General features: G+C 45.6%; 1 protein-coding gene across 14 annotated transcripts in view; it reads left to right on the top strand.

Annotated features, from left to right (window-relative positions):
• Nucleotides 1–26,330, top strand: part of nav2a (neuron navigator 2a) — a 310,780-nt gene that overhangs the window by 197,122 nt on the left and 87,328 nt on the right. For 13 of the 14 annotated variants that reach the window (XM_082957697.1, XM_082957700.1, XM_082957694.1 and 10 more), the window contains 2 exons: nucleotides 14,482–14,599; nucleotides 17,666–17,718. In XM_082957697.1, coding sequence (XP_082813823.1) covers nucleotides 14,482–14,599; nucleotides 17,666–17,718 — 171 coding nt within the window. Of the gene's footprint in view, nucleotides 1–2,103; nucleotides 2,512–14,481; nucleotides 14,600–17,665; nucleotides 17,719–26,330 lie in introns of those variants that run through there. The other variant, XM_082957698.1, reaches the window with a different exon arrangement.

Raw genomic sequence — 26,330 nt, 5'->3', positions numbered from 1 at the left:
ACAGTGTGTGTGTGTGTGTGTGTGCACGTTTACATGCATGCATCGCTCTGTGTGTGTGTAGTGTGTGATAATTGTAAGCTAACTAGCTGTGTATTGTTTGTGTTGCTCAGATCAGACAGCTGTCCGTATTGGTTTGAATGGAGGAGGAGGGGCTAATGTGTTAAAGATGGCACTCTGTGCCAAAGAGGGAGGCTTCCACACCAGCCGCTAACACACTTGGCCTTGACAGCCGTGCTGCTGCCACAAGTCTGCACAATAGCTACAGGTGTAGCCTGAACACACACTCATGCACGCGCACACACACAATCACTCACACGCTTGCACGCACCCATGCACACACCCCATCGGATGATAAATAACTTCAGTCTTTCCTGTAGATTTGCCCACTTCATAACTAGGTCCATGTGTTTACCATCAGAGTAGAGTCCAGAAGAAGCACACCATCTCAACCTGTGGTGGGGTTGGAAAAGAAGGAGATGAAGAGCAGATGAGATGAGGGGGGAAGGATGGAGGAAAGAAGGGGGGGGGGGGCTATCCGTTGTGGCTTCCAGGCGTTGCTGACCACAGCTCTTTCATATTACAGAGTACAAGCTCAGACATGACAAGGGTCATTTAGGGTGGGCCTGATATCGTTCTGTAGCTATACTGTAAGCTGTGGGCTGAAACCACTTGAAAGAGCTGTGTGTGTGTGTCCACCACAGAGTGCAGAGAGAGAACGTGCAGTTTAGGAAGCCATCCTCAGCCCTAAACCACTACGCTACAGGGACCAGGAGATCTCGATCTCTGCCCTGGTCTGTGGTGGGGGGGTTTGGTTTCTCAAAGAGTTGGACAACTGTGCTTATAGAAAGACCTCCCCATCACCCTATTTTATAAGCTGAATACATTCTCTCTCTCCCCCTCCCTTTCTTGTCTTTATTACCCATTTATTCCTACGATGAGTTGTGACAGGTATTGAGTGGTTAGCAGCAGCAGTTAGACAGCCAGCGCCCCCCCCCCCCCCCCCCCCCTCTCCCTGCAGTACAAATTGTTGTCATATCATGCAGCGGATGAATACTGATTTCCCATAAGCCATCTGTTTGTTAAGGTATTCACTGATTGGCTGAAACCTATGAGAGGTCTGGATTCAGGGTCTGGCCTGTCACTCAAATATATATATTTTTTATTGTACTTTCTAGCGCGTGTGTTTTAGGTGGAGGTGACATCATTCAAATAGGACCAAAGTGTGTTTGTGTGTGTTTGTGCAGCAGGGGTGAAAAAACACTTCCGCGGGCCACTCTGTGATAGTGGTAAGTGATTTACCCTAAACACTGCGGTTACACTTCCTCCTTTTCTGGGTCCTCCCCTTCAGATGGGCATTGGGTCACGTTGGATAGTTATCCATCATTCTCCCATCAGACATCTGGTGCCTACCCTGACATGGGCTGAAAGTGTCGCCCCATGTTAACGCCAGCCCCAGCCGTATGGATGAGGAGAGGACAGAATTGGTTTTGATGGTGATGGAAGGGTGAGGTAGCATGTTAGGCTATGACTGGGAAGTGGAGGTGTGTGTGTGTGTGTGTACAGTACAGTACACTATGCCGCTGATATGATCCTTTACAATGGAAAAACATTAACACGCATATTCATACTCTTCAGATTCACTGCCAAAGGCAAGACGTGATAGTTTAAGGACAGTGAACGTTCTCTCTGCGAAGAAGACATCACATAGCTTGGAGATGATAGATGGGGAAATCTCAAGTAATGAGGGTAGACTTTCCCCTTTTGTCCACCTGTCTCCGGGTTCTCAAATGTGTCAGACCTCCCCTGAACAAGTGTGTGTGCCTGTGTGTGTTCTCTATGTACAGTGCCAGGTGTGGAGGGTATAAGAGGACAGTGAAAAGGCTGTCAGAGGTATTTTCTTGTTATTCTGACACATAGGCATTCATCTTGTTTACACTATCTGTCTGGGGGTCTGATCCTAGCAGCATCTTGGGAAGGGGAGGAGACTATTGAGCTGGGATGGGAGGGTTATGAGTCAGGGGTTGGGAAGAGGGGGGGCTGAGAGCTAGAAGGAGGGATAGGAGAGAAGAGTTGACTCAGTGATTGAGGGAGTCATAGAGGGAGAGAAAGAAAGAGTTTAAGAGTGGAGTGCGTTTGAGACGGTGACTTAGAGCAAGTTGGAGAGGAGCAGAGACAGTGCGTGACAGAGTGAAGAGAGGTATAAAATGGGAAGTTGAGAGAGAGAGAGAGAGAGAGAGAGAGAGAGAGAGAGAGAGAGAGAGAAAGAGAGAGAGAGAGAGTCGTCAGGCGGACAGCGTGGCTATATTTAAAACCTCGTCTATGTGACAGAGTGTCGCTATAACGAGCGCTTATCTCTAGTCCTGTCTTTTTGGGGAGTTTTCTGGACGTACAGCCTCTTTCCCTATTCCTGTCCCCCTCTGCCCCACCTGAGGGGCCTGGATGGCGGTGTGTGTGGGCCACAGGGTGCCTGTCAGGGGACCCAGCCGATTCTCCTGTGAGCACTTTAAAACGGTAAGGGCCTTGAGTGGCTTGCTGAGAGAGGGTTACGATCTGGGAGAAAGAGACAAGGTGAATGTAGAAAAGAGAAAAACATGAAAAATAGATCATGTATTAGAAGTGGGAAAAGTGAGAAAGGGGGGAGGAAGAAAGAAGTGATGAATGGAACAGGGAAGATAAGAGGAACAAGGAGAAAGAGAAGAGAGAGACCAGGCACTGATGGTAACATCCTAGTGAGAGAGAGAGGACTGATAAACAGAGGGAAAGGAAAAGAGAGGGGACCGGAGGTTTAGAAAATGAAGACGAGGGGTCAACCCAAAGTAGCTGGTCTGGTGTTGAGCCAGGTTCCTCTGAGGACTTACAGAGGAAATTGTGTGTATTTATGGAGAGGGGCGGACAGGGGCAGGTAGCATGCTGTGTGTACAGTATTTGTATTTGTATTTTATTCCTGATCCCCATTAGCTGCTGCCAAGACAACAGCTACTCTTCCTGGGGTCCAATCACAATGACATACAATAAAACAATGCATAACACAACACATTATTACACACTACTCTACCATAACATATCTACAATACAAAATCAATAATACAGAAAAATAACAATACTTAAATGTATGTGTGGGGCCTGCCGAGTGGCACAGGGGTCTAAGGCACTGCATCGCAGTGCTTGAGGCATCACTACAGACCCGGATTCGATCCCAGGCTGTGTCGCAGCCGGCCGCGACCAGGAGACCCGTGAGGCTGCGCACAATTGGCCCAGCGTCGTCCGAGTTATGGGAGGATTTGGCCGGCTGGGATGTCCTTTTCCTATCGCGTTCTAGCGACTCCTGTGGCGGGCCGGGCACGTGCACGCTGACTTCGGTTGCCAGCTGTACAGCGTTTTCTCCGACACATTGGTGCGGCTGGTTTCTGGGTTAAGCGAGCAGTGTGTCAAGAAGCAGTGCGGCTTGGCAGGGTCGTGTTTCAGAGGACACACGGCTCTCGACCTTCGCCTCTCCCGAGTCCATTCGGGAGCTGCATTGATGGGACAAGACTGTAACTACCAATTGGATATCAAGAAATTGTGGAGAAAAAGCGGTAAAAAGTTTTTTTTTAATCTAATTGTATTTGTCACATGCGCTGAATACAACCTTACAGTGAAATGCGTACTTACAAGCCCTTAAACAACAGTTTTAAGAAAAATAAGTGTTAAAATATTTACTAAAATAAACTGAAGTATAAAATAAGAAGTAATTAAAGAGCAACAATATTCTAGCAGTAGCAAGGCTGTATACAGGGGGTACTGGTACACAGGGGGTAGAAGCTGTTAAGAAGCCTTTTGAACCTAGACTTGGCGCTCTGGTAATGCTTGCCATGCAGTAGCAGAGAGAACAGTCTATGACTAGGGTGGCTTGAGTCTTTGCCAATTTTCAGGGTCTTCCTTTGACACCGCCTGGTATAGAGGTCCTGGATGGCAGGAAGCTTGGCCCCAGTGATGCACTGGGCCGAACGCACTACCCTCTGTAGTGCCTTACGGTCGGAGGCCGAGCAGTTGCCATAACAGGCGGTGATGCAACCAGTAAGGATGCTCTCGATGGTGCAGCTGTAGAACTTTGAGGATCTGAGGACCCATGCCAAATCTTTTCAGTCTCCTGAGGGGAATAGGCATTGTCGTGCCCTCTTCACATACATATATATATACAGTATATGTATGTGCGTGTGTTAGCATGTGTATGCGAGTTATGTGTGTGTGTGTGTGTCTCTTCACAGTCCACGCTGTTCCATAAGGTGTAGTTTTATCTGTTTTTGTTTTAAATCAGATTTTACTGCTTGACTGAGTTACATGACGTGGAACAGAGTTCCATGTTGTCATGGCTCTATGTAGTACTGTGCGTTTTCCCATAGTTTTTTTCTGGACTTGAAGGGACCAATGGTGGCATGTCTTGTGGGGTATTGTATGAGTGACCGAGCTGTGCGCTAGTCGCTTAAAAAGCTTGGTGATTTCAACATGTCAATACCTCTCACAAAGACGAGCTGTAATGCAGTCGATTTGGGACAAGGGTGAGAGGGAAAGTATGCATGAATGCCAAAACACCACAGAGGCTCAATATGGAGAACACTCGGGAGAGAAGTTTGAGCCAACTTGGTGTACTGTACTTGCAAAAATCACATAAGTTACAGAATTTTGTCAGTTGTTCTTTTATGCACCTGGGAGTAGAAACCTCACTTCAGGAGCGCAAAAGTAAATGAGTGAAATTGTATTTTCTGCGCTCAGTGCTATGCCGTTAGCAAGTTGAACAGAGTTTAACTTCCTGGCCAGATGTCACTGTATGTTTTCTTAACGTGGTTCTCTTTCACTTCACTAGATTAAGACATAATGGTATGTTAAGTGTTGTGCTGTTTTAGGCTGCTTTGTGAAGGGGGGGGTGGACGTGTTTAACTATACTTGTGGGTACCAAAAGTCAAATGCTATTTCTACGGGGTTTAGGGTTAAGGTTAAAATTAGGGTTAGGAGCTAGGGTTAGGGTTAAGGTTATGTTTTTGGATTAAGGTTAGGATTAGGGAAAATAGGATTTTGAATGGGACTGAATTGTGTCCCCACAAGGTTAGTTATACAAGACTGTGTGTGTGTGTGTCAAGTCAAAGGATGCATGGCAAACAAAGTGAAAGATGAAAGAGTAAGTTAATCCCTTCTCTTTACACATGCATGCATGTACACACACACACCCTCACCTGTTTAGCGTTCCCTACTTCAATCAGTATGCAATGACTAGCTGTGAGAGTATGCATTTGACATCAAAGCATCCACTCCAATCACCATCTCCTCTCTTCCCGAAAGTCCCTACCAGCACAAGTAAAGGGCACGTCAGTGTGATGAGCTGCCTGTCCTCCCTCTCCCTCTCTCTCTACCTCCCCAGCCCATGATCCAGCGCTGTAGGGGGAGGCCTGTGTGCGTCATGCCCTCTGCGGGGCATCATATGCTGGATTGATGAGTCAGTAGGCCTGGGTGGTGTTTGGAGGCTGGTTGTGGGGCATGTTTGTGTGGCACGGCCAAGGCATGCAGTGGGAGAGAGACAGTTGTGTGTGGCTTAAGGGCAGCTGTGTGTGTGTTTGTGTTCATAGAACATTGTTGTTAGTTTACTGGTCCGAGTGTGTGACCCTTTAGATGACACACACACACACACACACACACACACACACACACACACACACACACACACACACACACACACACACACACACACACACAGGGGTCTTGTAAAGGGTACAGTGAGTGGTCAGAGACTGTGTATGAATCAGATCCCAGCCGCTCAGTGTCACATTGCATTCCCTTGAGGAGGGAATGTCCCCCTTACCGATTTACAGCTCCCAAAAAAAGAACCCCAATCCTGGGATGAGAGGGTGGGATTACTGGACATTTTCGAGAATGTTGCTGATGTGGGATTTCCCCTCCTGAAAGAATCATAGATTAACAAGTAACAAACACAACACTGATGAAATAGAAAATCCACTCATCTTTTTCCCTATTTGACATTTTAGGTCTGTCTTCCCCACTGACTTTATTTACAAAGTCAACACTAAAATGGGTTATTATACTATTACGAACACGCATATTAGCGTGGGGGTGCGATGCTGTCAGTACAGTTGGTGGGATGCTGTCAGTACGGTTGGTGCGATGCTGTCAGTACGGTTGGTGGGATGCTGTCAGTATGGGTGGTTGGATGCTGTCAGTACGGTTGGTGGGATGCTGTCAGTACGGTTGGTGGGATGCTGTCAGTACGGTTGGTGCGATGCTGTCAGTACGGTTGGTGGGATGCAGTCAGTACGGGTGCTGGGATGCTGTCAGTACGGTTGGTGGGATGCTGTCAGTACGGTTGGTGCGATGCTGTCAGTACGGTTGGTTGCGATGCTGTCAGTACGGTTGGTGGGATGCTGTCAGTACGGTTGGTGGGATGCAGTCAGTACGGGTGCTGGGATGCTGTCAGTACGGTTGGTGGGATGCTGTCAGTACAGGTGCTGGGATGCTGTCAGTACGGTTGGTGGGATGCTGTCAGTACAGGTCAAATCAAATCAAAATCAAATCAAATCAAATTTATTTTTATATAGCCCTTCGTACATCAGCTGATATTCTCAAAGTGCTGTACAGAAACCCAGCCTAAAACCCCAAACAGCAAGCAAAGCATGTGAAAGAAGCACGGTGGCTAGGAAAAACTCCCTAGGAAAAACTCCCTAGAAAGGCCAAAAACCTAGGAAGAAACCTAGAGAGGAACCAGGCTATGAGGGGTGGCCAGTCCTCTTCTGGCTGTGCAGGGTGGATATTATAACAGAACATGGTCAAAATGTTAAAATGTTAAAATGTTCATAAATGACCAGCATGGTCAAATAATAATAATCATAGTAGTTGTCGAGGGTGCAACAAGCACGTCCGGTGAACAGGTCAGGGTTCCATAGCCGCAGGCAGAACAGTTGAAACTGGAGCAGCAGCACGGCCAGGTGGACTGGGGACAGCAAGGAGTCATCATACCAGGTAGTCCTGAGGCATGGTCCTAGGGCTCAGGTCCTCCGAGAGAAAGACAGAAAGAGAGAAAGAGAGAATTAGAGAGAGCATATTTAAATACACACAGGACACCGGATAAGACAAGAGAAATACTCCAGATGTAACAGACTGACCCTAGCCCCCCGACACATAAACTACTGCAGCATAAATACTGGAGGCTGAGACAGGAGGGATCAGAAGACACTGTGGCCCCATCCGATGATACCCCCGGACAGGGCCAAACAGGCAGGATATAACCCCACCCACTTTGCCAAAGCACAGCCCCCACACCACTAGAGGGATGTCTCCAACCACCAACTTACCGTCCTAAGACAAGGCCGAGTATAGCCCACAACGATCTCCGCCATGGCACAACCCAAGAGGGGGGGGGGCGCCAACCCAGACAGGAAGACCACGTCAGTGACTCAACCCACTCAAGTGACGCACCCCTCCCATGGACGGCATGGAAGAACACCAGTAGGCCAGTGACTCAGCCTCTGTAAAAGGGTTAGAGGCAGAGAATCCCAGTGGAAAGAGGGGAACCGGCAAGGCAGAGACAGCAAGGGCGGTTCGTTGCTCCAGCCTTTCCGTTCACCTTCACACTCCTGGGCCAGACTATACTTAATCATAGGACCTACTGAAGAGATAAGTCTTCAGTAAAGACTTAAAGGTTGAGACTGAGTCTGCGTCTCTCACATTGGTAGGCAGACCATTCCATAAAAATGGAGCTCTATAGGAGAAAGCCCTACCTCCAGCCGTTTGCTTAGAAATTCTAGGGACAATTAGGAGGCCTGCGTCTTGTGACCGTAGCGTACGTGTAGGTATGTACGGCAGGACCAAATCGGAAAGATAGGTAGGAGCAAGCCCATGTAATGCTTTGTAGGTTAGCAGTAAAACCTTGAAATCAGCCCTTGCCTTAACAGGAAGCCAGTGTAGGGAGGCTAACACTGGAGTAATATGATCAAATTTTTTGGTTCTAGTCAGGATTCTAGCAGCCGTATTTAGCACTAACTGAAGTTTATTTAGTGCTTTATCCGGGTAGCCGGAAAGTAGAGCATTGCAGTAGTCCAGCCTAGAAGTAACAAAAGCATGGATTAATTTTTCTGCGTCATTTTTGGACAGAAAATTTCTGATTTTTGCAATGTTACGTAGATGGAAAAAAGCTGTCCTTGAAACAGTCTTGATATGTTCTTCAAAAGAGAGATCAGGGTCCAGAGTAACGCCGAGGTCCTTCACAGTTTTATTTGAGACGACTGTACAACCATCCAGATTAATTGTCAGATTCAACAGAAGATCTCTTTGTTTCTTGGGACCTAGAACAAGCATCTCTGTTTTGTCCGAGTTTAAAAGTAGAAAGTTTGCAGCCATCCACTTCTTTATGTCTGAAACACAGGCTTCTAGCGAGGGCAATTTTGGGGCTTCACCATGTTTCATTGAAATGTACAGCTGTGTGTCGTCTGCATAGCAGTGAAATTTAACATTATGTTTTCGAATGACATCCCCAAGAGGTAAAATATATAGTGAAAACAATAGTGGTCCTAAAACGGAACCTTGAGGAACACCGAAATTTACAATTGATTTGTCAGAGGACAAACCATTCACAGAGACAAACTGATATCTTTCCGACAGATAAGATCTAAACCAGGCCAGAACTTGTCCATGTAGACCAATTTGGGTTTCCAATCTCTCCAAAAGAATGTGGTGATCGATGGTATCAAAAGCGGCACTAAGATCTAGGAGCACGAGGACAGATGCAGAGCCTCGGTCTGACGTCATTAAAAGGTCATTTACCACCTTCACAAGTGCAGTCTCAGTGCTATGATGGGGTCTAAAACCAGACTGAAGCGTTTCGTATACATTGTTTGTCTTCAGGAAGGCAGTCAGTTGCTGTGCAACAGCTTTTTCTAAAATTTTGGAGAGGAATGGAAGATTCGATATAGGCCGATAGTTTTTTATAATTTCTGGATCAAGATTCGGCTTTTTCAAGAGAGGCTTTATTACTGCCACTTTTAGTGAGCTTGGTACACATCCGGTGGATAGAGAGCCGTTTATTATGTTCAACATAGGAGGGCCAAGCACAGGAAGCAGCACTTTCAGTAGTTTAGTTGGAATAGGGTCCAGTATGCAGCTTGAGGGTTTGGAGGCCATGATTATTTTCATCATTGCGTCAAGAGATATAGTACTAAAACACTTTAGTATCTCCCTTGATCCTAGGTCCTGGCAGAGTTGTGCAGACTCAGGACAATGGAGCTTTGGAGGAATACCCAGATTTAAAGAGGAGTCTGTAATTTGCTTTCTAATGATCATGATCTTTTCCTCAAAGAAGTTCATAAATTTATTACTGCTGAAGTGAAAGCCATCCTCCATTTGCGAAGGCTGCTTTTTAGTTAGCTTTGCGACAGTATCAAAAAGAAATTTCGGATTGTTCTTATTTTCCTCAATTAAGTTGGAAAAATAGGATGATCGAGCAGCAGTAAGGGCTCTTCGATACTGCACGGGTGATGGGATGCTGTCAGTACAGGTGATGGGATGCTGTCAGTACGGTTGGTGGGATGCTGTCAGTACGGTTGGTGGAATGCAGTCAGTACGGTTGGTGGGATGCTGTCAGTACGGTTGGTGGGATGCTGTCAGTACGGTTGGTGGGATGCTGTCAGTACGGGTGGTTGGATGCTGTCAGTACGGTTGGTGGGATGCGGTCAGTACGGTTGGTGGGATGCGGTCAGTACGGTTGGTGGGATGCGGTCAGTACGGTTGGTGGGATGCTGTCAGTACGGTTGGTGGGATGCTGTCAGTACGGGTGCTGGGATGCTGTCAGTACGGTTGGTGGGATGCTGTCAGTACGGTTGGTGGGATGCGGTCAGTACGGTTGGTGGGATGCGGTCAGTACGGTTGGTGGGATGCGGTCAGTACGGTTGGTGGGATGCTGTCAGTAAGGTTGGTGGGATGCGGTCAGTACGGTTGGTGGGATGCGGTCAGTACGGTTGGTGGGATGCGGTCAGTACGGTTGGTGGGATGCTGTCAGTACGGTTGGTGGTATGCGGTCAGTACGGTTGGTGGTATGCGGTCAGTACGGTTGGTGGGATGCGGTCAGTACGGTTGGTGGGATGCTGTTGGTGGGATGCTGTCAGTACGGGTGCTGGGATGCTGTCAGTACGGTTGGTGGGATGCGGTCAGTACGGTTGGTGGTATGCGGTCAGTACGGTTGGTGGTATGCGGTCAGTACGGTTGGTGGTATGCGGTCAGTACGGTTGGTGGGATGCGGTCAGTACGGTTGGTGGGATGCTGTTGGTGGGATGCTGTCAGTACGGGTGGTGGGATGCGGTCAGTACGGTTGGTGGTATGCGGTCAGTACGGTTGGTGGGATGCGGTCAGTACGGTTGGTGGTATGCGGTCAGTACGGTTGGTGGTATGCGGTCAGTACGGTTGGTGGTATGCGGTCAGTACGGTTGGTGGTATGCGGTCAGTACGGTTGGTGGTATGCGGTCAGTACGGTTGGTGGTATGCTGTCAGTACGGTTGGTGGGATGCGGTCAGTACGGTTGGTGGGATGCGGTCAGTACGGTTGGTGGGATGCTGTTGGTGGGATGCTGTCAGTACGGGTGGTGGGATGCTGTCAGTACGGGTGGTGGGATGCTGTCAGTACGGTTGGTGGGATGCTGTCAGTACGGTTGGCGCGTATAGTTGGTGAGGTTAGAAATAATCAGATATGTTCTGGAAGAGCGGGGCTTTTCCCTGTGATGTGGAGATTTCCCAGAGTGGCTGACAGCGCAGTCAGACATGGATCAAAGGCATCTTCTGGTGTGTTAAGTGCTGTTTTAGGCTTCTTTGCTAACAGGGTAATAACCCTAATACAGTGGGGGGAAAAAGTATTTGATCCCCTGCTGATTTTGTACGTTTGCCCACTTACAAAGAAATGATCAGTCTATAATTTTAATAGTAGGTTTATTTGAACAGTGAGAGACAGAATAACAACAAAATAATCCTGAAAAACACATGTCAAAAATGTTATAAAATTATTTGCATTTTAATGAGGGAAATAAGTATTTGACCCCTCTGCAAAACATGACTTAGTACTTGGTGGCAAAACCCTTGTTGGCAATCACAGGGGTCAGACGTTTCTTGTAGTTGGCCACCAGGTTTGCACACATCTCAGGAGAGATTTTGTCCCACTCCTCTTTGCAGATCTTCTCCAAGTCATTAAGGTTTCGAGGCTGACGTTTGGCAACTCGAACCCTCAGCTCCCTCCACAGATTTTCTATGGGATTAAGGTCTGGAGACTGGCTAGGCCACTCCAGGACCTTAATGTGCTTCTCCTTGAGCCACTCCTTTGTTGCCTTGGCCGTGTGTTTTGGGTCATTGTCATGCTGGAATACCCATCCACGACCCATTTTCAATGCCCAAGATTTGACGGTACATGGCCCCGTCCATCGTCCCTTTGATGCGGTGAAGTTGTCCTGTCCCCTTAGCAGAAAAACACCCCCAAAGCATAATGTTTCCACCTCCATGTTTGACGGTGGAGATGGTGTTCTTGGGGTCATAGGCAGCATTCCTCCTCCTCCAAACACGGCGAGTTGAGTTGATGTCAAAGAGCTCCATTTTGGTCTCATCTGACCACAACACTTTCACCAGTTGTCCTCTGAGTCATTCAGATGTTCATTGGCAAACTTCAGACGGGCATGTATATGTATTCTTGAGCAGGGGGACCTTGCGGGCGCTGCAGGATTTCAGTCCTTCACGGCGTAGTGTGTTACCAATTGTTTTCTTGGTGACTATGGTCCCAGCTGCCTTGAGATCATTGACAAGATCCTCCCGTGTAGTTCTGGGCGGATTTCTCACTGTTCTCATGATCATTGCAACTCCACGAGGTGAGATCTGGCATGGAGCCCCAGGCCGAGGGATATTGACAGTTCTTTTGTGTTTCTTCCATTTGCGAATAATCGCACCAAATGTTTTCACCTTCTCACCAAGCTGCTTGGCGATGGTCTTGTAGCCCATTCCAGCCTTGTGTAGGTCTACAATCTTGTCCCTGACATCCTTGGAGAGCTCTTTGGTCTTGGCCATGGTGGAGAGTTTGGAATCTGATTAATTGATTGCTTCTGTGGACAGGTGTCTTTTTTACAGGTAACAAGCTGCGGTTAGGAGCACTCCCTTTAAGAGTGTGCTCCTAATCTCAGCTCGTTACCTGTATAAAAGACACCTGGGAGCCAGAAATCTTTCTGATTGAGAGGGGGTCAAATACTTATTTCCCTCATTAAAATGCTAATCAATTTATAACATTTTTGACATGCGTTTTTCTGGATATTTTTGTTGTTATTCTGTCTCTCCCTGTTCAAATAAACCTACCATTACAATTATAGACTGATCCTTTCTTTGTCAGTGGGCAAACGTACAAAATCAGCAGGGGATCAAATACTTTTTTCCCCCACTGTAGTTGACAGGTTATTCGTGTAAGTGGGTTGGAAAGCACAGGCAGGTCTTTTTAGTGTGTGTGTTCTGGTTTTAGTGAGTGGGATTTCAGCAGCCTTGCACTGTAGCGTTTTGAAAGTAGGACTCTCTCTCTCGTCATTTTCCCTCCCTCTGTGTTCCCTATTCTCAGTGCCCCGTAACTTCTTCATATACCCTCAGGGTATGTTTGGATCTGAAGTCCTACACTATGTGTTGTTATTGTGATAGTCCTTCCAGTTCAATAAGTCATGAAATCCAGTGATCCACTGGATCCTTTAACCTTTGATGTCAGTCAAACCTTTGATGTCAATCGTGAAAATACATTATTTTGGTTGAAAATGCGTCTTTTCAACACCTTGTGCTCAATGGTTTGATATTCCCCAGATACAGTATGTTACAGGATTACATCCCCGTAGAGAATGAACACATATTACCAGCTTTATTTTGTGTTTAGTATATCCCCTTCAAATCTAGGGCTATTGATCGAACATTGGATTTTATAATACCGATGGGGAGCATTCAACTAGACGTATGTTTCATCTCCAGTAATAATGATGAGCCTACATGAGCTCCTGTGTATGGATGTGGATAGGATGGCTCCACCATACTGCCTTCCTCCCTTTACACCTGCCCCCTCCCACCCTCAGGGGTGTCTTTAACTGCTTCCTGTTCTGCTCCAATGATTGACAGCTTCTCATTTTACCTTGTTTTTAATTACACCCAAACCCCTCATTTTACCTGCTGCATAAAACTGCTTCGAAGCACCCCCCACATTCCTTTTCTTACTGCAAAACCCCCAGTATTTTGAGAGAATGTTAGCCTTTGCTTAAAGGTTCGTTTAGCACTGTCTGAGCCATGTTATAGCTGTGTGTGTGCATGTGTGTGAGAGAGACAGAGAGAGCCTACTTAAAACAGTGTTTGAACCTTGCTCTGTGTGTGTTCATGTGTGTGAGAGAGAGAGAGCCTACTTAAAACAGTGTTTGAACCTTGCTCTGTGTGTGTGTTTGAGATGAAGGGTTCAGAGCAGTGATTCATATGATGAGTAACACTGAATTAGCCCCAGGTCTATTTACCTTTAAAAACACAGAGAACTGGAGTCACATTGTGTGTGCGTGTGCACGGTGTGTGATGCTTAATTTAGCGGGTTGAAATACGGAAGTGATGGCAGCAGCAAAACATTGCTCCGATTCATCCCGGATGCCTCAGACAAAAACACTTATGTCAGACTCAATTCGGTTACTCCAGAATTTGATTGACGATTTGCCTTGCGATTTTGAACTTGTTTCTACGACTTTCCACATGAAACACACTCTAGCAACATTTTCTGTATATGTCCGGCATCCCCTTCCCTACCTAATTGGCGTTATTTCTAATTAAGCATCACTGTGTCCTTACTTCAATGCTTTTGTTTGTTACCAACATGTTTAATCTCAAATCTCTCTCTCCGACCATTTGCATCTTTCTCACCCTTTGATCTTGCTTGTTTTTTTAAATTTATTTACCCAAATAAATCCCTCACCGGCCTTCAATCCGGGAGAGGCAAGCAGCCTTGGAGAGTGAGAGAGCTGGAGATAGAGAGAGTTGTCTGCAACAACCAATTACAAACGAAACTATTCCGATTATTCAGACATTAAATCAAATCCCCGTACCCCTCCCTCGGGCACTCTGAAGGGCCTTTTCTGTCGTCTTGAAACCGTCCACTCGCGCTGCTGCGCTATCCGAGCACAATGGTCCCAGTTTGAACACCACGCGGATATATGCCAGCCCCTGAGCCCCAACAAAAGAAAAGGGGCTGCGCGGGTCCTATTCAACCATGTCGTTATTTTATTCGAGTCGTAAATTTCTTTTGAATTTGAGTCATTTGTCCTTTTTTTTTTTTTAAAGTGTTATGGGATTTGAAACACCCGCATGGCTTCTTAAAAAGCAGGGGCGCAATACTTGTGTTTTGCTTTTGATATTAGTCGTTCCCCGGGCGTCTAATAAATGGATGGTGTTTTTGTGTGTGTGTGTGTGTCCTGAACAGATCTATACGGATTGGGCCAACCACTACCTAGCCAAGTCAGGACACAAGCGATTTATCAAGGACCTGCAGACAGACGTTACAGACGGAGTTCTGCTGGCCGAGATCATACAGGTTGTCGGTAAGGGGTACACTTTATTAACCGTCTTCTTCTCTTGAAGCCTTATTATTACCGTTACTGCCTATGAGTTCAGTTGATGGACAAGACTTCTCATGCAGATACTGTATTTATACTTTGAAGTTGTAACGCTATGTATACTAATGTATGTGTGTACAGTAATCGCCGTAATGTTACATGCTATTGGTGATGGACTGTCCTCATAAAGGTATTACTTTCAACATAGTATGTTATTGAGGTATTATCAACAAGTTATTATTCTCCAAAGTTGAGTTGGGGAAAATCCCTCAGTTTACTACCCTGAAATATTTGACAATGGTGCAGTCAGTGAGAAGTTTGACTGAGGGAAGTTTTGTAATGTCATTTTGCGCCCCCTCCCCTAAGTCAGAGTCCTGTAATTGTCCCACTTCACAAGCTGCCCTGTCATCTTTTAAAGAGGACGGCTGGTGGAAGGGGGAGACAGTGCCCTGAGGTTACAGCACTGTCACATCAGCTGACCAATGACTTATTATCACTCCTCTGCTTCCCAGAGTTCTGTAGAACTGTATCAGAACACTGCCTCAAATCTCAGAACACACGCAGAACATCATACATTATTCATGTAGAGCACGCACAGAATTAGGAACAAGAGTCATTTAGCGCAGAACACGTCATGGTCCCACGTCGTAGAAACATTTGCGTGGACTAAGAGTCTTCATAGAATTCGGACTAGAATCTGGAGTAGAGAACAAGAAAAACCTTATCATTTTGATCATGCTTCTCTGAAAGTCAAGAGTAGGCTAGCGGGCCTTTGGTCGCGTCGATGGCAGGATGGGTGGGTTTGGAGACACCGAGTCCTCTGTTCTCTTTTTCTTTGTGTCTTTCGATGCTCAGATTTAACCTCGGTAGTCACTGGATGGCGAGCTTCATCACGGATGCGCGTTTGACATAAGCATACATCTCTGATGATCTGTTATGACACAAACTGGGTTGTCTTCCATCCCCCCCCCCCCCCGTCTCTGTATCCCTAGGGGACAGTGTAGGGTAAGAAACAGTGGCTCACGCTATTGTAAACGTGCACACGCGCAAGCGCACACACTCAAATGCACAAGTAGGTGAGGTAAAGCAGAGGTGGTGTTCATTGCAAAGGACGTCTACGGCTGACTCATTTGACTAAGTCTGTCTGGCTGTGTCGCTGGGCTTGACTACTGCTACACTCATGTAACTGAGCTTTATCCCTCTTCCAATCCTAATATGAGTGCCCCATTCACCAGTTCATTCATAGTTTCCTTTCCCCCTCTGGGGGGAAATATCACACCAGACACCAGAAATATTGCACCAGACAATTTCTACTGAAATCTGACCATGCAGCTCAGTGGGTGTGAAGCAGGGGGACAGAGACACAGGGTCAGGGACCTGGCTGGGATCAGCGGCACATTATTTTGGTAGGAGACAACAGGGGAGACCCGAATGACAGTTAATGGCAGGGTTTAGAAGAGTCATAATATATACTGAACAAAATGAGAAATGCAACGTGCAAAAATGTCAAAGATTTTACCGAGTTACAGTTCATATGAGGGACTCAGTCAATTGAAATAAATTCATTAGGCCCTAATCTATGGATTACACATGACTGGGAATACAGATATGCATCTGTTGGTCACATATACCTTTATTAAAATGGGCCTCAGGATCTCATCATGGTATCTCTGTGCATTCTAATTGCCATCGATGAAATGCAACTGTGTCCGTAGCTTATGCCTGTCCATACCATAACCCCACCGCCACCATGGGGCGACTCTGTTCACAACAGTTGACATCGGCAAACCGCTCACCTACATGACGCCGTACACGTGGTCTGCGGTTGTGAGGCCGGTTGGACATATCGGCAAATGATCTCAAACGACATATGGTAGAGAAATGAACCTTCAAAAATGAACAGCTCTGGTGGACATTCCTGCAGTCAGCATGCCAATTTCACACTCCCTCAAAACTTGAGTCATCTGTGGCATTGTGTTGTGTGACAGAACTGCACATTTTAGAGTGGCCTTTTATTGTCCCCAGCACAAGGGACACCTGTGTAATGATCATGCTGTTTAATCAGCTTCTTGATATGCCACACCTGTCAGGTGGATGCATTATCTTCACTAAGGAGAAATGGTCACTAACCTTGATGTGAACATATTTTGTTTTGCACAAAATTTGAGAGAAATACGTTTTTTTTCTGCTTATGGAAAATTTCTGGGATCTTTTATTTCAGCTCATGAAACATGGGACCAACATTTTACATGTTGGGTTTATATTTTTGTTCACTGTAAATTCCACAGGGTGTGTTTATGTGCAAGTGTTTATCCCCCTGATACAAAGTTTGGACCCACTGGAATAACCCTTTATTTTCCTGCAGTGGGTGGTAGTCAGGTTCCTGTGGCGGAGATCCACAGTGGGCCCCACCAGGCTGTAGTGTTGGCACAGTTGTCAGCTGTGTGTGTGAGTGAGTGAGTGAGTGAGTGAGTGAGTGAGTGAGTGAGTGAGTGAGTGAGTGAGTGAGTGAGTGAGTGAGTGAGTGAGTGAGTGAGTGAGTGAGTGAGTGAGTGAGTGAGTGAGTGAGTGAGTGAGGAGTGAGAGAGAGAGAGAGACACAGAGAGAGAGAGAGAGAGAGACCTTGTCTCAGCTGCTGTGGGCTGGGCCTCGAAGGGAGGGGGGAGCCACACACACCACTTCTCCCAGCCAATTTTGCCTGGCCCCTAGTGGCCCCACACACATTTGCTATAACTAGATTGGGTTTCATCTCTCAGAAGAAAGAGGGGGCAGTGACCCTCTCCACCCAGTCACAGGCCTGCTCTCCTCACTTACTCTCTCTGGCACTGAGTAGGAACATGCTGGAGTAAGAACCAGGGGTAACACCAAGAACACCTTTCTCTCTGTGTCTCTCTCTCTCTCTCTCTCTCTCTCTCTCTCTCTCTCTCTCTCTCTCTCTCTCTCTCTCTCTCTCTCTCTCTCTCTCTCTCTCTCTCTCTCTCTCTCTCTCTCTCTCTCTCTCTCTCTCTCTCTCTCTCTCTCTCTCTCTCTCTCTCTCTCTCTCGTCTTTAGCCAATGAGAAGATTGAAGACATCAATGGCTGCCCTAAGAGTCGTTCTCAGATGGTGAGTGACCTTCCTAGGGTTTCCTTCTATTGGTTTGTGTGTTTGGCAGTATAACGTTATAATCCTTGTGGTGGTGTGTGTGTGTTTGCTTGTATGTATGGGTGAGTGTGTGAAGTAAAAGTTGCTTTTGATGTCTTGGCTCACCACAGTAGAGTGCTTGTGTGTTTGCTCATACGTGCGCGTGGACTTGTGCGTGTATATGCTGTGCGTACGTGCATGGCCTTATTTAAGCAGGACATTTAGAATTTAGCTCTGTCTCAGAAGACATTTGTCCAATTTAATGGGTATGGATATTACTCTTGTTATTTTTACATATGTGGCTTTGCAGTCAGTCTTTGTAAAACATCTGGCCTATAGACAGGCCATTGGCTCTCACTTTAAAGGTCCAGAGGCTGAGGTTTGGAGTCTGGAAGAGAACCAAGCTTGCTTCATCACATTGCTACTAGAAATAAAAACGATATTTATGTTATCTAGGGGACAAAATCCAGACAGAGAATTCAAATTACAATGACAATAAAAGCATTAGCAGGGATGGCGATGTTGTAATGGCTGTGGCTACAGTATAAGGATACCCTTTTGGAGAGGGCTTTGGCAAGCATACTCTTTTCCCAGGCTAAGGCTTCGTTCTACTGTATATTCATTTCTGTGTTTATTGTTTGTTGTGGCAGTTTAACATTACAACCCATGAAAGGGAAAGGGGGATACCTAGTTAGTTGTCCAACTGAATGTATTCAACTGAAATGTGTCTTCCGCATTTAACCTAACCCATCTGAATCAGAGATTGCCTTAATCGACATCCACTTCTTCGGCACCCGGGGAACAGTGGGTTAACTGCCTTGCTCAGGGGCAGAACAACAGATTTTTACCTTGTCAGCTCGGGGATTCGATCCACCAACCTTCCGGTTACTGAGTGTGAGAGAGAGAGTGTATCTGTGTCCACGTTTAAATGCGCGTTTTAATAGGGGTAGGTATTTGAAAGAATGTCTAATTTTGATAGGGCTGACCACAATTAGTCAACTGGTCGATAGGATGTTGGTCGACCAAGATTCTTTTAGTCGAGCAGTAGCAAATATGTATACAGTGCCTTCGGAAAGTATTCAGGCCTCATTACTTTTTCCACATTTTGTTACGTTACAGCCTTATTCTAAAATGGATTAAATACATTTTTTTCCTCAGCAATCTACACACAATACCCCATAATGCCAAAGTGAAAACAGGTTTTTAGACATTTTTGCAAATGTATTAAAAATAAGAAACAGATACCTTATTTACGTAAGTATTCAGACCCTTTGCTATGAGACTCGAAATTGCGCTTAGGTGCATCCTGTTTCCATTGATCATCCTTGAGATGTTTCTACAACTTGATTGGAGTCCACCTGTGGTAAATTCAATTGATTGGACATTATTTGGAAAGCCACACACCTGTCTATATAAGGTCCCACAGTTGACAGTGCATGTCAGAGCAAAAACCAAGCCATGAGGTCAAAGGAATTGTCTATAGAGCTCCGAGACATGATTGTGTCGAGGCACAGATCTGGGGAAGGGTACCAAAACATTTCTGCAGCATTGAAGTTCCCCAAGAACACAGTGGCCTCCATCATTCTTAAATGGAAGAAGTTTGGAACCACCAAGAGTGTAGAGCCCGGACTTGAGTCTGGACTTGAACCTGATCAAACATCTCTGGAGAGACCTGGAAATTGCTGTGCAGCGACGCTCTCCATCCAACCTGACAGAGCTTGAGAGGATCCACAGAGAAGAATGGGAGAAACTCCCCAAATACAGGTGTGCCAAGCTTGTAGCGTCATACCCAAGAAGACTCGATGCTGTAATCACTGCCAAAAGTGCTTCAACAAAGTACTGACTAAAGGGTCTGAATACTCATGTCAATGTGATATTTAAGTTTTTTGTTTTTAATACATTTGCAAACATTTCTAAAAAACAGATTTTGCTTTGTCATTATGGTCTACCTGATTTACTTCTAAACAGTGCTTGAATTGGACTGAAATAGGTTCCGATAGTCATTTTGGGTGCTGGTTCTGTTTATATTTAGGTGCAGGTGCTCCACAATACTTTTGAGCTAATATTCTATAAGTGGAACCGGAGCTCAAGCAGTAGAAAACTTGAGGTGCCAGTACTCAGCTCTGGTGAGCTCCTGCACAAGTCCAGCACTGCTTCTTATCCATTGCACAAATAGCCAACAGCTGTGTCTGTCCCGAGCACCACTCTGAGGGCCAGAATATTTTATACAATGTTGCAGCGCAAGCTTCTGCTGCCCAATTTAATTGTTGATACAATGTTCCAAGTTCATGGCAACGCATGGCCTGTCTGCAAATGTGATTTATAGGATACGTTTTTTTAATCATGATATTTTCTACCTGCAGGCTTTTATTTGTTGTCTTTATGTATGCTATTTTTACATAGTTGGCAATGGCAATAAAAGCAACTTTTTAGATTTGTATAATTTTTATTTAGATTTGGATAACATTTTGATTAACCACATGACAATGATTTTGAGATATGAAGACGTTATTATAAATTAAATTAAACTGTTCCACGAAAATGTGCATATAAAAACCATAACTGCCACGCAGATCAGTAGAAATGGTAAGATAAATTGGCATTCCACATGAGAAAGTTTGCCGACTCCTCGTGTAGCCTATTACCGGCAGCTTTAGGAGAGTAATGGCAGTATCTGCAAAAGCCAGCAGGAGTAGGAGAATGGTTGGTTCAGGTTAGTTTTTTTCTTTTGGTTATCTAGATCCCTGGCTCCCTCTTGAGTCATTTGTGTGTTATTTCATCAAACGGTAAGCTTAATGCATCAAACAAGTGCAATGCATATAGTTGATTTTATAAAAACACATAGGGTGTGTCTATATATGGAAAAATACACCTTTAACCTGTCTTGGGTATGCGGCACACACTATTCAACAGCCAGTGAAATAGCAGGGTGGCAAATTCAAAACAACCAAAATCTCATAATTCAAATTTCTCACACATACAAGTTTTATACCCCATTTTATAGATAAGACTCTCGTTAATCCAACCACATTGTCCGATTTCAAAAAGGCTTTACGGCGAAAGCAAAACATTAGATTATGTTAGGACACTGCCTAAACAAGAAAAGCCACACAGCCATTTTCAAAGCAAAAAGAGGCGTCACAAAAACCAGAAATACAGCTAAAATTAAGCACTAACCTTTGATGATCTTCATCAGATGGCACTCATAGGACTTCATGTTACACAATACATGTATGTTTTGCTCGATAAAGTTCATATTTATATCCAAAAACCCCATTTTACATTGGCCCGTAATGTTCAGAAATGTTTTTCCTTCAAAAACTTCCGGTGAATGAGCACATCAATTTATAGAAATACTCATCATAAACGTTGATAAAATATTAAACTGTTATTCAAAGAATTATAGATAAACATCTCCTTAATGCAACCGCTGTGACAGATTTAAAAAATGTTTCACGGGGAAACCACACTTTGCAATAATCTGAGTACGGCGCTCAGAAAACAACAGCAGGCAATACAGATACCCACCATTTTGGAGTCATCTAAAATCATAAATAGCATTATAAATATTCACTTACCTTTGATGATCTTCATCAGAATGCACTCCCAGGAATCCTAGGTCCACAATAAATGTTGTTTTGTTCGATAAAGTCCATAATTTATGTACAAATACCTCCTTGTTGTTTGCACGTTCAGTAAGCTACTCCAAATGTAGGAAGCGCGCCGAAGATTTCACGACGAAAGTCAAAAAAAGTTATATTTACGTTCGTAGAAACATGTCAAACGATGTATAGCATCAATCTTTAGGGCCTTTTTAACATATAACTTCAATAATATTGGATTTTTCTCAGGGTTTTGCCTGCCATATGAGTTCTGTTATACTCACAGACATCATTCAAACAGTTTTAGAAACCTCAGAGTGTTTTCTATCCAAATCTACTAATAATATGCATATCCTACCTTCTGAGTCTGTGTAGCAGGCAATTTAATTTGGGCACGTCTTTAATCCGGATGTCAAAATACTGCTCCCTACCCTAGAGAAGTTAAAAATGAAGACCAATCGATTGGTCGAAGAACGACTTTCGGTCTACCAAGATTTGTTTTGCCGGTGACAGCACAAAATTTAGAGTACTCACATCTTAGCTAGAACCGAGCAGAAGGCAGAAGTTGCTATCTGTTGTAATGATACAAATCAGATTTTTTTTTTTCACTGCACTGGACACACTCAAAACAATAAACACATCTTAGTGTTAGACATTTTGTCAGTGCTTATACATTTTCCTGCTAAATCATTTTACATTTGTACATTTCATGTACTCGTATTCAATCATACTGGTTGTGATTTCTGTGTTTTTTGTGTTTTTTTACTGCAATGGGAAAACAGCCGGTATCCCTCCTCTGAATGTGGAGTGTCGTAAATTGGCCAGTGTGCCAGTTGAAGGCAAATTTGGGCTGCTAGCCAGACCCCCCCCCCCCCCCAAAAGCACACACACACACACACACAGGAATCAGTCAGTCAGCCGATCCTCTCAAGTGTTCCGTCTCTCTGTGTCTCCACTATCAATTAGCCGGGTCCCATTAGAGGTTGATTATGCCACTCCAGTCGCCAGTAATTGAGCCGTTCCAGGCTGCCTCTTGTCTCTGTAGTCCCTCTCTGGTCTCTGTTCCTCTCTGTGTCTTTGTTCTGCACAGTGATTAGAACCTCTAAAACCTCTCTTAGCCTACCTCTGACTCCCACTGTTAGCATTTTACAGCGAGAGGTGGACGAGACGGTGGGCTGACGCTGTGTGTTTAAGTGTGTGTGTGTTTTTGTGTGTGTGTTTCTCTGTTTGGCCTGAGCTGAGAGAGATTTGATGGGGGTGCATGTATTTGTGTGTCACAACTGTGTGTCGTGTGTTGTGGCAGCTTGCGTGTGTGAGCTCTTCAGCTGAAACGGAAGCACTCGAGCAATGCTGGAGGCAGGCGCAAACTGTCATTATGCACATGTCTGCTGCTTTGTGCATTTTAATTCAGAGTGAAAACACACACACACTTTCCCTGTTAGCCGGCCACTCAACACCCAGGACCTACTGAGAGCTCCATTAATGACACTTGACTTGATTGCTGTGGTAAAGCTGCATTCAAAACACTGAAAAGCTGCTGGCAATTAACAACTCTACACTTAACCTCTTGTTTTAAACCAGCAAACATGTGGCCAAGCTTAGGACATATAATGGAGTGATATAGTGCCTTTTTATCACCATCTTGCTAATTTTCATGTTCATTCTTGTAGCATCTCTCTGTTTCAGATGAGTGGGGAATAGGATTGCACATTTTGGGGAATATTCAGAGGTGGAAACTTTCCGTGGGAATTAACAGGAATATATGGGAATTAATGGGAATATATTGGAATTAACGGTAATATATGCAAATTAATATTAATACTATTTCAATTTTGATGATTTTGCATTGTATATATTTACCATATCATATGGAGACAGAAACATAAACATTTTAACTTATCATAAGTAGACATAATTGCAAATGATTAAATCCTTTCAATAGAAATAAAATAATAATAATTTAGTTACGGATAGAACTTTAATTAAATGAGTTGACTCTTCACATGGGATGATTTCACTGAACAACAAAAGAAAGGGAATATTGAATGATCCCCAATGACCCATTGCATCTCCCAAAAACGTTTTCAACAAACATCTGTAAAATGATAGTCTAGAAACTAAAGCTTGGGTTGTCTTCCTCTCAGGCTTCCATGTCTTATCCCTGGACCTCCTTAATGTCCATCTCTTGAACATCAGACTCTGAGGCCTCATCTTCACTGTCACTTTCCAACCTTGTTGAGGATGGCTTGTTGTCAGGCTCAAAAATACTCAAATTTGCCCAGATGGCCACCAATTTTTCAACCCTTGTATTGGTCAGCCTGTTGCGTGCTTTGGTGTGTGTGTTCCCAAACAAGGACCTCTTGCGCTCTGAGGCGGCTGATGTTGGTGGGATTTGGAGGATGATGGAGGCAACGGGGGAAAGAGCCTCAGATCCACACAGTCCCTTCCACCAGGTGGCTGATGAGATATGTTGGCATGACTGCCATATTGCATCTCCATCCCAAAGCCCTTGCTTGGAAGTGCCAAGAACCTTGCCCTCATCCAGGCCAAGGTGGCGAGACACGGTAGAGATGACACCGTAGGCCTTGTTGATCTCTGCACCAGACAGGAGGATCTTGCCAGCATACTTGGGGTCCAACATGTACGTTGCGGCGTGTATGGGCTTCAGGCAGAAGTCTTCATGCTTTTTTATGTATTTCAGAACTGCAGTTTCCTCTGCTTGGAGCAACAGTGAAGTGGGCAGGGCGGTACGGATTTCTTCTCTTACCATGAGCTGTTGCTATCAATAAAGTGTCTGATTCATCATTTTCACCTTGAGTAGAGGTAGAGGGACTTTTGTCAGAGGTTCCTTGTTGTGAGCGTTGAGGGAACTTTATGCACTTGGCCAGATGATTATGCATCTTTGTTGCATTCTTCACATATGATTTGGCACAGTATTTGCACATGTACACATCTTTTCCTTCTACATTATCCGCAGTGAAATGTCTCCACACATCAGATAGTGCCTGTGGCATGTTACTGTAAAGATTATTAAAAAAAAATTGTAAAAAAACCCTAAGACAATTCCATGTAGATAAATAGTTAAGCAGTTAGATTAAACAACTCCTTTGTAAGATAAATGTTTCAAATGAAACATGTATGGAAACATGTCAGGACCAATGCCGGAGATGAGAAGCAGGTACGGGGAGTCAATATTTAATAATGAACAGACATGAAACAAGACCGGAACAGCGTCAGCACATGGGTATACAAGGACATATGACAAGCAATGCTGAAGCGGGGAACAGAGCGGGGGAACAGACAGATATAGGGGAGTTAATTACAGAGGTGGTTGAGTCCAGGTGAGTCCAATAATCGCTGATGCGCGTGACGGGGGGAAGGCAGGTGTGTGTAATGATGGTGGCAGGAGTGCGTAATGGTGGGGAGCCTGGCGCTCGATGGAAGGAGTGCGTAATGCTGGGGAGCCTGGCGCTCGATGGCAGGAGTGCGTAATGCTGGGGAGCCTGGCGCTCGATGGAAGGAGTGCGTAATGCTGGGGAGCCTGGCGCTCGATGGCAGGAGTGTGTAATGCTGGGGAGCCTGGCGCTCGATGGAAGGAGTGCGTAATGCTGGGGAGCCTGGCGCTCGATGGCAGGAGTGCGTAATGCTGGGGAGCCTGGCGCTCGATGGCAGGAGTGCGTAATGCTGGGGAGCCTGGCGCTCGATGGCAGGAGTGCGTAATGCTGGGGAGCCTGGCGCTCGATGGCAGGAGTGTGTAATGCTGGGGAGCCTGGTGCTCGATGGAAGGAGTGCGTAATGCTGGGGAGCCTGGCGCTCGATGGCAGGAGTGCGTAATGCTGGGGAGCCTGGCGCTCGATGGAAGGAGTGCGTAATGCTGGGGAGCCTGGCGCTCGATGGAAGGAGTGCGTAATGCTGGGGAGCCTGGCGCTCGATGGAAGGAGTGCGTAATGCTGGGGAGCCTGGCGCTCGATGGAAGGAGTGCGTAATGCTGGGGAGCCTGGCGCTCGATGGAAGGAGTGCGTAATGCTGGGGAGCCTGGCGCTCGATGGCAGGAGTGCGTAATGCTGGGGAGCCTGGCGCTCGATGGCAGGAGTGCGTAATGCTGGGGAGCCTGGCGCTCGATGGCAGGAGTGTGTAATGCTGGGGAGCCTGGTGCTCGATGGAAGGAGTGCGTAATGCTGGGGAGCCTGGCGCTCGATGGCAGGAGTGCGTAATGCTGGGGAGCCTGGCGCTCGATGGAAGGAGTGCGTAATGCTGGGGAGCCTGGCGCTCGATGGAAGGAGTGCGTAATGCTGGGGAGCCTGGCGCTCGATGGAAGGAGTGCGTAATGCTGGGGAGCCTGGCGCTCGATGGAAGGAGTGCGTAATGCTGGGGAGCCTGGCGCTCGATGGAAGGAGTGCGTAATGCTGGGGAGCCTGGCGCTCGATGGAAGGAGTGCGTAATGCTGGGGAGCCTGGCAGCCATCGAGCACCAGGGAGGGAAGAGCGGGAGCAGGCATAACAGAAACAGGTGAATTTACACTCCTCGGTTAGCAGGCTCAAGGAAGCTAAAACCCACATGGTAGCAAAAACTAACTAGCAGAAATTGTTAACAAGTTAGAAATGATTTAAACACACTTTGCTGTAGGCTACTATTTACTAGTTAACAAAAAATAATGTATGTCATAAAATATATTCACCCCACCCAGTACTGTAATCAAAACATACCAGAAAGCATGAAGTCCTTGGCTCAGACAGTGTAGTAGTGTGGGTTCAATAGCATCTCATTAGTGTGCAAGATCTTGAGAATCAGCTGTACATGTGATGGAAGAATGCACTGCACGTGATGGAAGAATGCACTGTGCATGCAGAGGGTTGCAATTCCATTGAATTGGGGATGGTTTAATCAAAATATGCCACAAGACCTAGAATTGCCTTATGTGTATCCCACAAAAAATGTTCACTGTTATAAGCTAACTTTTTTGATGAATTTAAGCAAAATTCCCAAAATTCC

The sequence above is a fragment of the Salmo salar genome, chromosome 11 (assembly GCF_965601325.2).
Source record: "Salmo salar chromosome 11, fSalSal1, whole genome shotgun sequence".
NCBI classification, from domain to species: Eukaryota; Metazoa; Chordata; class Actinopteri; order Salmoniformes; family Salmonidae; genus Salmo; species Salmo salar.
This window is presented reverse-complemented; position numbering and strand designations above follow the sequence as displayed.